Source organism: Pleurodeles waltl, chromosome 7 (assembly GCF_031143425.1).
Source record: "Pleurodeles waltl isolate 20211129_DDA chromosome 7, aPleWal1.hap1.20221129, whole genome shotgun sequence".
NCBI classification, from domain to species: Eukaryota; Metazoa; Chordata; class Amphibia; order Caudata; family Salamandridae; genus Pleurodeles; species Pleurodeles waltl.
The window spans coordinates 1,084,862,176-1,084,876,834 of NC_090446.1; the positions used below are offsets into that span (position 1 = coordinate 1,084,862,176).

Consider the following 14,659-nt stretch of genomic DNA (forward strand, 5'->3'; position numbering starts at 1 on the left):
CAGGTGAAAGTTATAGTCTAAAAATGTGATGTTTGCCTTTATATTTTAAACGGATATAACCAGTTGTTCTACAGCATTGGTGCCGTTCTTCTTTTCTGTCTTTTTTCTTCTCCATAACTGACTTCATACTGCCCTCTAGAGGAACAAACGGAAAAAGGAGCATTCAACGAAGCTTAATGTGAAAAGATGGAAAAATCCCAGGGTCGGAACGAGAAGGCAGGCAGTCGTATATTGGCCGATGGTCCGGCGCATAAGAGTCACCAGTGGACCCGTTTTTTCTACGGTCTCTGTCACCCGGCCCACCGAGCCTTAATATCTTCGACAGCTCTGTAATGCGAGACACCATGCCTACCAGGGCAGCCTCAGTGTTACCGACAGTGCCCTTTCTACGGCCAGGCTTCGGTCACTCTGAATGTGGGAGAATCAGGGCTTTAAATGAGACTAAAAAAAATGGGGAGGGGGGGCTCTCAAAGGGCGTGGCTTAAAAACATAAGCTAAAATATGTGTTTAGCATAGTGTGGTGTCCGACTGGTATTTTGCTGCTTCTTTCTGTCACTGTATTCAGATAGATAATACAACAAGTAGCATTACACCTACGACACTCCAGGACTACTGACTTTGTCAGTGGATGCTAGTTGCATACGATCAATAAGCAACAACAATGGCTGTATTATGTATAATATTGGAGATGATTCAGTTCCGAAAAGAAGAGACTGTAAAAGAACTGAGTCTCCTTGAAGTCAGTTCAAAAGCAGTGAAAGGTGGTACTGCTGCAGTTATTATTTTTTTTCACCCTCAGGGTGAGGGCACACATGGAGAGCCTGATAGGGACCCGGTCTCAGCACCTGCTTTAAGTAACAGCCGGTGCTCAGCCCTGGGGAGCGTTATTCGGAATGGGAACCAACCTCTGTGCTGTTTTTTCCTCTAATCTTCTGCGCTCAGCACCGGCAGGACCCGGCCCACTTAAAGCTCTGGGGAGCATCATTTGTAATGGGCGCCAACCTCTGTGCTGTTTTTTCTATAACTTTCTGCGCCAGAATCCTTCGCAAATTCCGTCTTATGCCAATGTTTACCAGTATCGGAATTCCTAACTGATAACAGAACATAATTTTCAAGAAAGCCTGAGCTCAGCAAGACGCACTGCCCCACGAGCAGGGTGTGCAGTCTCTCCACCACTTTTGTTCTAATAGTAACAAATGTCGTAACACTGATAATGCTAAATTGAGTTCACCAGATGTTTATAAACATTTAAACTAATACAGATTTAAAAAATAAACTATAAATCTTAACACAGATTGGGGTGACTCCTCCACCACCAGTTTAAGCACTGTGAATATGCAATGATCGTCTTAGACAGCAGATGTAGCTGACTGAAGTTTTTTTTAGTCCTTCCCATTGCTCAAAATGTGCAATTTCTGATAGTCTTTCTGTGCACTAAATTGTTTGGTTTTACATGTGCAAAAGTGTCACTCTGAGAGTTACACAATTGCACTGGAATGTCACTCATTAATACACCAAAACCATGAAAATCTGACACATAAGCAATTTGAAATTTTGGCAGCTATGTAGTGCCATTCCATTTCTGGTGCTTTTCAGCAGTTTTAGTGTCTTCTTAGAGTTTGTCGTTGCTCAAACAGGTGTAATTTCTGATATTTACATAGGTTTTCCTCGTCTTCATTGCTTGATTTTGTTGTGAGAAAGTGTCCCTCATAGTTGTTGAATGTCATGTAAAATTACACTGAAATTATGAAAATGTCATACATAAGCAATCTGAAACATTGGCAGCTATGTAGGCCTGCCGTCGCACACTTCACCATGACCCCTGTGGGGCTGTACAGACCACAAAGAGCAGTGTTCCATCTCCCTTGAGGGGGGTACGGGAAGAGTAATGTAGCCTCTGATTGGGGGGGGGGGGCGGGGGGGAGAAGGGGTGTTGTATGGTGATACAGGGGATGTTGGGCCATCTTCACTTCAGCCCTCATTGCGCCCCCACCTCCAAGACCGGTCCAGGAGCTTTGTTCTTTTCTTCTCATCCAGACCATAGCCCTGAGGTTGAAGTGGGCTGGAGAGGAGTGAGTGAGAAGCAGCCTCCATGGGACCGGATTGTTTGCATAGGCCTAACAGTGAGGCCACCTTAACCAGAGTTGTCAACTTTGGAACTCGGGAACTACGTTGGAATCCTGCCGTCAGCTCAACATCCTGTGATTCTGGGCAAATCACTTAGGCTCTCCTTATGAGTGTGGCCGTCTTATGACCGCCACACTCACGGTGGTGGTCTGGACCACCGCGGATGTGATGGTCCGACCGCCACACAACAACCAGGGCAATTCGACCGCCTGCTCTGACAGGATCTTGGTTCCTGGTGGTCTGGTGGAGGCGGAGATCTTAATCCACCAGGGCAGCGCCTGAAGCAGCGCTGCCCTGCAGATTACGAACTCATTCTCCGCCAGCCTTTTCATCACCATGAAAAAGCTGGCAGAGAACAGGTGCAGGGGGGCCACAGGGGAGGCCATGCACTTGGTATGAGCAGTGCGGGCCCCGCTTGCCCAGGGCCATCGCAATGTTTATTGTCTGCTTTGCAGACAGTGAACATTGCAAGCATGCTGGTGCACCCTGCTGACTACAGCATCACCATCAGCTCCATCATGAGCCAGAAACAATGTTGTAGCCTGTTTCCCCCAAGCCCAGCAGGCGGAAACTTAGATTTCCGTCCACCGACCTAATGGGAAAGTTTTAATAAATCTGGCAGGGAGGTCGCTGCGTAGGTGGCAGCCATCCTTTCGAGAGATTAGCAGACTGAGTTTTTCATCCGCCAAACTCTTAATAAGGCCCTTAATCTCCTGAGGCCTAAAACAAAAGCAAATTTGATCTTCTGTAATGCAACTGTGCTCATGTAAATCGCTCCAATGCCCTTGGGACCAGTTCACACCATAAAATTACAAAAACATTTTTTTTTTAAATAACTGGCCATTGTTCATATTTTAAAATTCTGAAAAGGCCAGAGCATGATAATTAAAGAGGAATCTTTATATATAAAAACCTTAATATCCATTACATCAGGTGTTGTGGCCCTTGGACCATTATATTTCACCTTGCTCCCCTGACCAAAATGTAGTGCTTCTAGTTTTTACCCACGTTACTGGCTCTATGAGCTATAACATTTTAAAGTTACCAAACAATTCTAAATAAATGAGTCCAATGAGACTATTCCATTGGTGCTTTATGAAAAGGTCTGGTCTGGTCTGGTAATATGGGCCACTTTTTTAGGAGTGCCTGGGCCTATTATGATCCCAATCTGACCCTAAATGCCACTTGCATTGGCAAAGTAAACAACATATACATTTTGTACTGCAAAGCGGTCCAGCAACACATGGCAACTGCTGGTCCCTCAAACAAAAAATACATTAATAAAATAAAGGTATGAATTTCGAGGGACTTAGGAAGCAATGGAGGAACTAGTGGGGGGAGTGAGGTGAAGGGGAAGCAATGGGGGCTGGAAAGGGGGCAAGGGAGCATGGAGGCATTTGAGACTGGGTTGGGGAGGAACAAAAAATAAAAAAGTAACAGGAAGGGTGGGGAAAGCAAAGAAGGAGCTTAAGGTGAATTCTGAGGGGGGTGAAAGAGAAGGTTGGAGCATGTGCAGTCTGGTGTTTGGGAGATGCAAGGCACACACAAGGGTGAGAGCTAGAAAACACATGCACTCTCACAGAGTGCTGTAAGTAAAAGGAAAAAACGAGTCTCCTAAATACAAGCAGTTAAAGGATACAAGTCAGCAGTTTTGAGGAAGGTGCTAATTCAAAGTGCCCATTCTTCATGTAGGTTCCTATTGTCCTGGGTACCAGGGTCTTTTCAGCATTCTCTATTGTTTTAGAGGCATGTTAAGAGGGGTATGCTCAGATCTGCATGTGAAACTCCCATCTATGCCTTCTTCTACAAATTATTGTTTAGCTATTTTGTTCTCATTGCACAAAAAGCAGAACATCAAGCTCTTATTTTATTTTGAAAAGGACTTTCAGTGAGCAAAACCATCAGTCAGTCTGGCGTGTCAGATAGCCGCATGTTGCATTCTGGAGCATGTAGTTTTGCTTTTAGAGCAGAGTTCAGTGTCTCATTATGAAATGCTGAGCATGCCAAGAACTGGTGGGTAACAGCCTGTATTGGCTGAATATGTTGACTTTCACAAAGAACCACAAAAGCAATATTTTAAAATGTTAGTAAACTAGATTCCACCTCATGCCTCCTTAATCCACCACCAGATTCTCCCTGCCTCTTTATCACACTCCTGCAGCGTCCTGCTTTCTTACTTTATCATTTTTTTCCATTTTCCTCTTCCTCCTTTCTTTTCCCCTTTTGTGTTTTTCTCTCCTGCTTTGCATCAAAGTCTGTTGAGGAAAAAAGTGTTGGTCCCCAAAGCATGAGTGCCAGTGGGCCACACTTGCAACCACCAGCTTAAACTAAGAGCTGGCCCTAGTCCTACTCAAAAATTGCTTTTTCACATGTCAAACCAAAGGAAATACAGATCATTTACTTTGCACTTTTTTATTCACATCTAGCAATAAAACAACCATCAACAATGCTAGTTGTTTGGGTTTTATATACTGAAAAAGTTTTTCTCCACCTTTGTGAACACACAAAACAATTACAGTACAAAAAGCAGCAGAATAAGCTTCCTTAACATAAAGAATCTGATCTGAACAGCAGGAAGCAGCAGAAAGAGCACTGAAACTTTCTGTCACATACACACAACAGGTACAGCACAGGCAATAACAATGCAAGCTTGCCTTCGTCTCAGAAAAGTAACACACTGTACATAATGCAAGCTTCTCTCCAACACAAAACAGGTATGACTAGGACAGAAGAAGCTGCAGCTTCACTCTCTTACAGAACAGGTACAGCATTCGTAGCAGGTGTACAAGCTTCTCTCCTTTGCAGGACAGACACACATCTGACAGCAGGAGAGCAAGCCTCACTTCCTCACAGGGAAGGGTATGGAGAAGTTAAACAGGCTTTGGTCCACTCAGTGAGCAGACAAAATGCAAGGTACCCTTAAATGTAAAACAGATGAAAAACATATTTCCTGCATTCACTCAAGAGGCTTTTGGCACCGTTTCTGTCGTATTCTGCATCCTCAAGTCTCTCACTTCCTCTAGATCTTACTACTGCCATTATGTGCCAGTCCTTGTTGTGCCTGTTGCTGTGAATGCATGTAATTCCTACTGTCATCATAGTCTGCCGGTCCTGCTGTGGTGCCTTTGAGACCTTTCAACATTTTATTTAAAGCCAAGTATGTCCAGGGGGAGTAGCTAATAATACAGTGTATGCGCTATCACGTTCACTGTAGCAGAGATTCCGTGGGCTTGCACCAGAAGCAGACAAGGATGCCTCAGGATCTGTAGTCGCCGGTAGGAAGAGAATTTTGGACTTGAGTGAGAACTCAATATGGGTTTCCACCCGCAGGAGTTACTCACAGGTTTGGTTCGATTTTTTGCAATCTGAGCCTGCAAGAGGCAGAAAGGTCCATTGGTGTTATTACAAAGAAGGGAGTATGGAGTGCATTTCACTAGGAATCACACTGCTTTGGGCCTTTCGGCTGTGACAATTTCAGGTAAGATGGCAGACATTTCCTTCTATGGCATGTGTTCCTGGGGATTTGATCCTAAAGAGGGGGAGGTTTGCAGGAGGACTGTGGCAGATTGGGCAAGGGAAGGTGAGGCCCATTGAAACAGGAGACCAATATACGGTAAGTTGCTTTGTGATATTCTAGGGGAACTGGACGCTATTTGTTTTTCCCCATGGGAAGTGGCTTTAATGTCATTATGCATGGTTTGATTGACTCATGGGGTATTCCGTGTTTCTGAATTGTTGGGGACCAGAGGGAAGTCGGGGTTATTGCATACTAATGTTAGCTGGGCAGAGGACTGGAAGTCATTCTGAGGAAGAACTCCCTGCCTATGTGCCCCATGGCATGTTGGTTTTCTTTTCAGAGTTTTTTGGGTAGTTCTGACTGTCAGACTTTTGTCCATAAAGACGGGCGTAAGCTGACCTCTTTTCAAGTTTTGGCCATCCTGGTAGGTTGGGTGTCTGTTCAAAAATTTCTGGTACACATTCTTTCTGGATTGGAGCAGCTACCACAGCCAAGTAGCTTGCTGAGGATATGGCAATGAATGTGGGTAGGTGGGAATCTAAGTGTTATAAGCATTGTGTGCGTTCTGGCTTGGTTTAACCTGTTTGATGCATTTTCGGAGCTCAAGTTAAATGGAATGTTTCCACTCAGTTGGAGGTGGTTAATCTTGTGTTTTCTTTGTTAGGTTGTGTTACCAGTTCATGCAGAAGCCTTTCCAAGGTGTGGACTGAGGGTGCATTCATTGGTTTGTTGGTCGGCAAAGCAAGCCGATTTTCGGTTGACAGCTTGGATGGGGTAAAGGTAGTTGTTTGGTGGTGGGGGTAGCGCATGAGATGGGGATTTATTGGGAACACTCTTGAAAAAGTTAGCGGGGGTTATTGTCCTCATTTATTTGTTTTACATCTAGGAGAAAATGATCTAATTAATTTGTCTGGTATTAGCATATTGAAGGCAATGAAACTAGATTTGGAGCAGATTAAAACTCATTTGGCAGGAACACACACGATCTGGAAGGAGTAGGTACAGAGGTGATTTTAGAGGGGTGCACTGAAACAGGGGTCAGTGGAGAAAGAAGGGAAGAAGATTAACAGAGAAATAAGAGGCTTCTGTAGACGATGGGATCTCCGTGTTGCGGTACCTAGAGATTGTGCAGGAGGATGGGTCACTTTTCAGGGAGGATTTGTCAGTTTTAGGCAACACGTTCTACATAAGGGAACTTCGCTTGTGATTGCAGAGATCTTGTTGGGGGAGAACTTGTGGGATTGAGCCTCTAGGTAAGGCAAAGTTTGTTCCCATTCGGTTTGGGGCAGGAAAACACTGGTAGGTTTTCCTGGTTGGCGTAGTGAGAATACATGCGATGGATGGGAGGGAGGCAGAGCAATGAGAGGTCAGGGATATTGGGCAAAGGATCAAAGGGATGGAGAGAACAATGGTAACAATGGACGGTTGCGAGCCCATCAGAGAGGTACAGGAATTGTGACACAATGTTGGGGTCCGAAGGGTCAGTTCAGGGGGGTAAGAGTTCTAAGAGGGGTGGGATGGGTGTTAGGATGGTTCATTTCTCAGTGAGGCAATTTAGCTTTGTAAGACATTTGCAAAGATACTGGATCGTACATTTCCAGACCTGTTCTATTAAAGCGGGTATTTACCTCTTTACTAGAGAGCGAGAGTTGTCACTGAGCGACGTCTTGCCCGACATGCCTGTGCAGAAGGAAAATACTTATATATGTCTGATTAGGAATCATCTGTTTCTGTGATGTACATCAAATTTTAATATGATTTGTAAAACTATTCGGCTGTAAGTTAGCACCAGTACTTTTATATATTATCTGTAGGTGTTTTTTCAAATGTAACATTTTTATTGGAAGCACTTGGTTGTCATGTTTAGGCAACATGATGTTTTTTCTCTATGTATATGCTTGCAAAAAAAAAAAAAAATGAAAGAAAATATAACCACGCTCCATGTTGCCAAAGCCAGGCATATTAGCTTATCCAGTGCTTGTATTAATGGGTTGTAATGTTTGCAGATAATCGTAGAGTCTCTTAAGAAAGACTATTAGTTTATTTGGTATGAATTAAAAGGGGTGAGTAGACTGTCATTGTACTTTTTTTTCCCTCGTTTCAGTGACCACTGACCACAGCCTGTGGGTGAGTCCAGTAGGCATTATGCCCTGGAGATGGATTTGGACAATTTCTTTTGCCCAGTTCCCTCACCTCAAGTACACATGGATCACAGCCCACAGTCAAACAAAATATGCACTGCTCAAATGATGTGGCCTCGAGCACACTGTATGACCACCCTTTTCTCCCAAAACACCTGGTTAGAGGGGATAGACTTCAACTACCCTCAGCACATTGTTGCCCTGAGAATAGATTCAATAAGGAATGGCTTTCGGTTATGTCCAGCAGGCATTGCTGAAAGCATTTGCCCATACTCTGCAGTACTGCTGTGGGAGCTGAACGCCAATATTTTCTGTACCCCAACATTTGGATCACCTAAAAATGTACCATTGGCAGCTAAGTTCTGGCACCCTTGATCTAGCGATAAGAGTCAATACTCTCCTCCACATCAGGCCCATACAATCAACTTTGGCAAAGCATTTAACCTGATGAAATCAGGGCTGCAGATCCTTAACTTTAACATAGGACCACGCCAACAAGTTTTAAAAAGGACTTCAAACACTTGGCTCATTTTCATGCAATGATGTAAGACCTTCCTGAAGCTATTAGATGGCAAAGTAAAAACGTTCTATTATTAACAACACACCAGGGCTACATGAGATGGAAGGCAAATTGGTCTAGTTTTATTGTTAATACGACTAGGATGTGTCCGAGTACAATTAAATAGGGGTGCTTCCTATTTCAATATTCTGTCCTGATAATGAACCACCTGAATTAATTTCTTTGATAGGGGTCAAAACGTCAACATTGTATTAGAAATTGTGGATTGACTTTGAAAAATTTAGCAGGCTCACAGTACCCATGGTTGTAAGTGCTTTTTTGAGACCTGATACTTTTAAACACAGTTTGGTTTTAGTTTTCATGTAAATAGCACTGCAACACTTATACTAAAACATAATTCACTCACACTGCACCGTTATACAGGAGCACGTTGATTACTTTACTTTAAATTGTTGAATTTGAGTTTCCAATAAATGTGATATATTACTCACAAACCTCATCGGTACAGAAAGTGCTTTATGGTACAACCACTGTTGTGGAGGTTAATTAATATCCTTCCTTCAGAGGGAACAATTTTCTTTTTGATATATTATTCACTTACCCAGGTCCCAAGGTACTAGGTTGCCCCATATTTTTCAAAATAAATACATACAATCAACTTACCAGAGTAATACAAAATATTATCTGGGACCACTCAATAAACAAGTTCTAAATTAGTGAAAAGTTAAATGGTTTTATTACATATCTCAATATGGGCATTACAGAGAAATGCAAAATATATGCCATGAAGGCTCAAGTACAGAGTACATAGTCAGAAATCAGAATTATTCTGAGGAACACTAATCTGGCTAAATGGTGAGAGTCCTGTGAGGAAAATCGCACACGAATCTGACAGTGTTTCCAAAAACTGCAAATTCAGTATAGCATGACTAGTGAACATATACTGGACAAATCAGAATGTGGATCGTCACACAAATAGCTATAACACATCATATTTGTAATATAGGAAAAATCTTCAATTAGCTTCCACAGGAATAACAGATTGGAGATGTACAACATGATATGAAACAATAAAAAATAAAAAAAAGACTCATACATCAGCGTGCTAGCAAGGGTGCATTGGAACTTCCAGCAGAAGTGTCCTTCAAAAAGTTACATTAGGAACATGATGAAAGTTTCATTCACAATAAATGCACTCTTTGGAAAATAAACAATTGCATCACACTTCTAAATCTCCAAATAAAATTGTTTCAAGTGCAATATTATTAATTTATCATTTACAGCTATTTTTCATTGAAAAAATAATTGGTATTCAAAAATATTTTGTCACATTTAGAAAAACTTCCACACTACCATGGCCTCAGTGCCCACAACACAAATTATCCCTGACACAGTGCCTCTAACCTCTCCCCCCAGTGGCCACTAGGTATGACCACCGACCATGTAAACTAGACTAATTGGATGGCTCTTATCCATAAGCTATGCCCACTATTTGTCACCCAGTACCTACTGTGCATGCTTAACACCCACTCTCCTTATTACCCTTGCTTCTATTTTCCAGTGGGTATGTGGCTTTGAAGTAGCATGTTCACAGCACAACTATTAAGTATTTCCTGCACCTGATATTTCGCTGCATGACAAAGTTCATGGCTTTTGGCCTGTGTGTATACCTACAAAACCTTCCACAGAGCCTGTTGAGTACATCCTATTGCAGTGCATGGCTTTTCAATGTATCCTGTGCACACAAGTCCTTACCCAGTGCCTGCTGGGTTGAGCTCAAAATCCAGGCTATGATGTGCATTACATATGGTACAAAACAATGGAAACCCTCTTAGCAAAGACAGGATATGTGAGACTGTCAATCCTGCAATACCAATAGCATTGCGCAAAATATTTATTACACTACTACTAAAAACAAAATAATGAAATAAAAAAAAATCAAGTTACAACATTACAATGAAACCTACAACATGAGAAAACATTTCTCAAATATGTTCCCTTTGCTTGAACTTACACAAACATTAACCACACAAAACTGAACTCTGCAAGTTACTCTGCAATAAAAATGCCATGCTCTGTAAATGTGAAAAATATATGAAGTTCTCTTGGGCCAGTGATAAACTCTTGATTTCCAGTACATCTGAACATATTCTTCTACGGGTAAGGCTGCCCATTCCATCCAGCTATAGTGCTCTTGATTAGGATATTCAGTGTCCGAGATGTTCCCTGCCAGAATTAGGACTGTCAGAAAAACATTCTTGGAACAAATTGACAGCCGGTTGTTAACACTATTTAGCCACACTCATGTGCATTCTTTAACAATGTTGAGTTTTACCATTATTATTATTCGTTACGAAACTAAGGTAATGAAAAGGGTAAAACATGAATCAATAAAGATAAATAGTTTTTACCTTGTGACAGTCTTGTCCAGGGAGAACTTCCTGAACATACACTAAAGGTCCTTCTGTTCTGTTAACACCACCCATGATGCTCACTCCGAGGCTGGTTTCCTTTGTCACCAAGATGGTATGAAACCCACTGTCACTAAAATAAAGGAAAGTCCTGAAAATTCAATTTCATCATTTCTAAATAATGAAAAATCTTGACAAAACATACAAATGTCTGCCATCATGTCAATCTTTAACTAGTAACCACATCTGAAACCAGTAGTGTGTGGACATGAAATTTGTAAACCATCAGAAGACACTGCATTAAATATTTCAAAATCCAGTAAGGGGGTGAAGGCATTAATCTCGGCAACACAGTAAGGGTTTCTTCCATTCTAAATGAGACGTCTTATAACCAGATTAGACAGGGTGAGTGAAAGGAGTTTGTTGGTAACAGCTAGCCTCATATTACACATAGCTTTGAATAAAATATGTAAAATATATGTTTTGCATTTCTGAGGCACAATGTTGGCAAGCCAGTAAGCCATTTAGTACTATTAGTCCTGGCCCCTTGATATACCTCTGTAAATAAATTGTTTTCCAAAGATTTTCATTTTTGATTTGATTTGTTTTTGTATCATTAGAGAAGTAACTTAGCTTGGGTAGACATTGCTCATTTCCGAATAACATTTTTAAAAATGGCGGATGTGTTGCAGTGATGATGTAATATTTCAGGAAGCATGAGACTTATCTACTTCACTTTGGTGCCAAAACACACGGTCAAGTAGTCTTTTAGAGTTAGAAAATAACTTCTCAGAGTCACTCTTTGGACATTTTCCAAAATGACAGCTCTATAATGATGTGTTTTAGCCATCATATTGGTAATTTATTTGATTATTTTTATTGTTTCAGGTTTTCCGTTGATTCAAATTCGTAAACATGAGCAAAGCAGGTGGTAGCAGAGATCTTTACCTCCTGACAGAGAGTTGCTAATTACAAAAGCTGAGGAATAATCCGAAAGAAAAGCTAACATCAACTGCAGCTCGACAGAAGAGAGTTTGAGATGCTGCAGAAATACAGCAAGATGAAATTCAGAAAAGATTGAAACTGATGGGTGAAGAGGATCAAATATTTAATCATTTGTAACAACAAGTGCTACAAGTCATATACAATGGAAAAAATTGTAAAATAAATAGCAGAAATCAGTGAATCACAACAAGAATCAGAGTTTTCTGAGAAAGCGACAACAACCAAACCCAATGCCCATCCACTTAGAAGATTGATGTCTACCCCTCGTCCAATTCCAACAACTGATCAGAAAGCAGAGCATCTTCAATGGGTTATCTGTGGTTTAGACAGAACAAGGGCCAAAGAGATTAATGAAAGAATAAAGTACAAAATATGTGAGTCTCAAGGGGCAAATGTGTTTTTATCTGCAGCTAGTTTCTTCTAAGATTAAGCTTTCAGCCGAGTAGCTGATCTAAACAGCGAGGTGAATGTATTTGCAGCAGATTTGTGTGCCCACCCGAACTGCATGCATGTATACATTCGAAAATATGAATGTACAATGAGCTCCCAGCAGCAAAGTAACCGCCAGCCTACAGTTAAGTTTGCACTCTTTGAAAAAGCAAATTAAGTCTTAAAGCCATTCTTGAGTGCTGGCTACGGGTTCATGCTGAGTGAGAACAGAGAAATAATGGTCAACATTAATGAAATTGTATTGATCCATAATAAAGAAATTAAGATTTTCCTGGTGAGAATGTACAATGACACAATTTGTTTTTGTCAGTCTAACAAAATGAATGTGCTCTTACAGCTTGCTGCCAAAATGAGATCACAGGATGCAGTAAAATCACCAGGGACCATTTTAAGAAACGTCTTGAAAAAACTAGATTTTGGACTTAATGACAAATTTTTTGAAACCTCGGAGCTACACAAATCATGGGAGTCAACAAGAATGCCTGATGTTGCCCTAACATTTTTTACATCATTGTTTATTATCTAGAAGTATTACTGTTACAAGCTCAAGTTTTTGAGTTTGGAATAAAAGCCAACAACATTGATGATGGCTTTGAAGATATAAGCAAAGAAGTGGAAGACAATCCCATGAACAGACAGGCTTATGCTGTGCAAATGTACTGTCTTTTCCAAATCACGTTTTAGGAATCACATCATGGCAAAAAGAAAACTCTGCTACACATGATGACTGCCCATACAATCTATGACAAGTGCAAAAGTAGACAGCTAATCACTTCAATGAATAGGACTGGTGTATCAACAAGTTCTAAAGACATAGGCGGTCATTCTGACCGCCACCGCCCGCCATGCAGTCACCGCCGAATGACCGCACCGCGGTCAAAAGACCGCGGCGGCCATTCCAACTTTCCCGCTGGGCCGGCGGGCGCCCTCCAAAAGAGCGCCCGCCGGCCCAGCGGGAAAGCCCCTGCAACCATGAAGCCAGCTCCGAATGGAGCCGGCGGAGTTGCAGGGGTGCGACGGGTGCAGTGGCACCCATCGCGATTTTCACTGTCTGCTAAGCAGACAGTGAAAATCTTTGTGGGGCCCTGTTAGGGGGCCCCTGCACTGCCCATGCCAGTGGCATGGGCAGTGCAGGGGCCCCCCAGGGGCCCCCTGACACCCGTTCCTGCCATCCTGTTCCTGGCGGTGTAAACTGCCAGAAACAGGGTGGCGGGAAGGGGGTCGGAATCCCCATGGAGGATTCCCTGGGCCAGGGGAAAACCGGCGGGAAACCGCCAGTTCCCCTTTTCTGATCGCGGCTTTACCGCCGCGGTCAGAATATCCCAGGAAGCACCGCCAGCCTGTTGGTGGTGCTTCCGCTGCCCTCCGCCCTGGCGGTTTCAAACCGCCAGGGTCAGAATGAGGGCCATAGTGTAACCAGGAACGTGTTAGCAGCTCATGCTGTAAAATCTTGTGAATCAGACAGGACACCACTTCCAAATCACTTTACCAGGAAAGGATTTACAATTTCTGCTCTTGATAATTTTGAATTTTAAGACAGCTCTTCTTTGTCTGGGACACACAGCACACATGATACTGCCATGGTGCTTTTTCAAACCTATACCAATGAAGTAGCTGCTGGAAAACAAGGTGTGTCAGCTGTAGGCATAAACAAATTAAGCTGCAAACTTATAACCCAACTGCCTAACATACATAAGCAAAATCACTACAAGCCATGAACACACCGAAGTCTACTAGAAACTTTCAAAGTGGCTGAGGACATGGATTTTCTTCTACCTGGTGTTACAGTTGGTAAAGGTGATTTAACTGAATTTATCATAACGTTTATTCAGTGAGGACGGAAGGATGAAGAAAAGCCAGTTCCTCCCAGAATACCGTCCCAATGAGGACGGCTGGGTTTTTACCAGTAATACCATCTCTAGCCAATAGCTATGCAACAGTATACATAGCTCTAAAAATTTCAGAATTTGCATGCTCGGCTTGAAGACCACCATATCCTGTCAATTGTCTGGTTTAAGGTATTTTCCATATTGTAGATAACATTTTTATGAGCAATCCAGTAGAATTTGATGATCTTTTTCCAATGGTGGGCATTTTACAGATAACAAAAGTTGTGTTGCAGTGTGCAGGAAGTTATCTCAGTGGATGTGGCATGGACGATGCACTTATAGAGGCTGAAATCTTTGCAAGCAAACCTGTACAGTCAGAATTGAGCGCAACTCATTTTGTTAGTTTGTTACAAGGTATGCTCATCATATATCAAGCTATAGAAACATTGCATTGGAATGCTTTCTAGAACAAGAATGACAAATTAGGTTTTGCATATCTTATCTCAGTAGAACACAAGGAAAAATGTGCACTTCATTCAAAAGACATAATGCAAAGCCAGGCACTGTTCAATACACTCAGTTCATTATCAGAAAGCCTGAAAACCAGGTTCGAAGAGTTTTTCAAAGGATGTGAAAAAAAATTAGAACTTTGCAAGTAC

At 42.0% G+C, this 14,659-nt stretch overlaps 1 protein-coding gene across 1 annotated transcript in view; it reads right to left on the reverse strand.

Moving 5' to 3' along the window:
- The window catches only part of STXBP4 (syntaxin binding protein 4), a 274,640-nt gene that overhangs the window by 214,684 nt on the left and 45,297 nt on the right, over positions 1–14,659 (reverse strand). Inside the window, exon 3 of the mRNA XM_069200029.1 lies at positions 10,717–10,849. Coding sequence (XP_069056130.1) covers positions 10,717–10,849 — 133 coding nt within the window. The remainder of the gene's footprint in view (positions 1–10,716; positions 10,850–14,659) is intronic.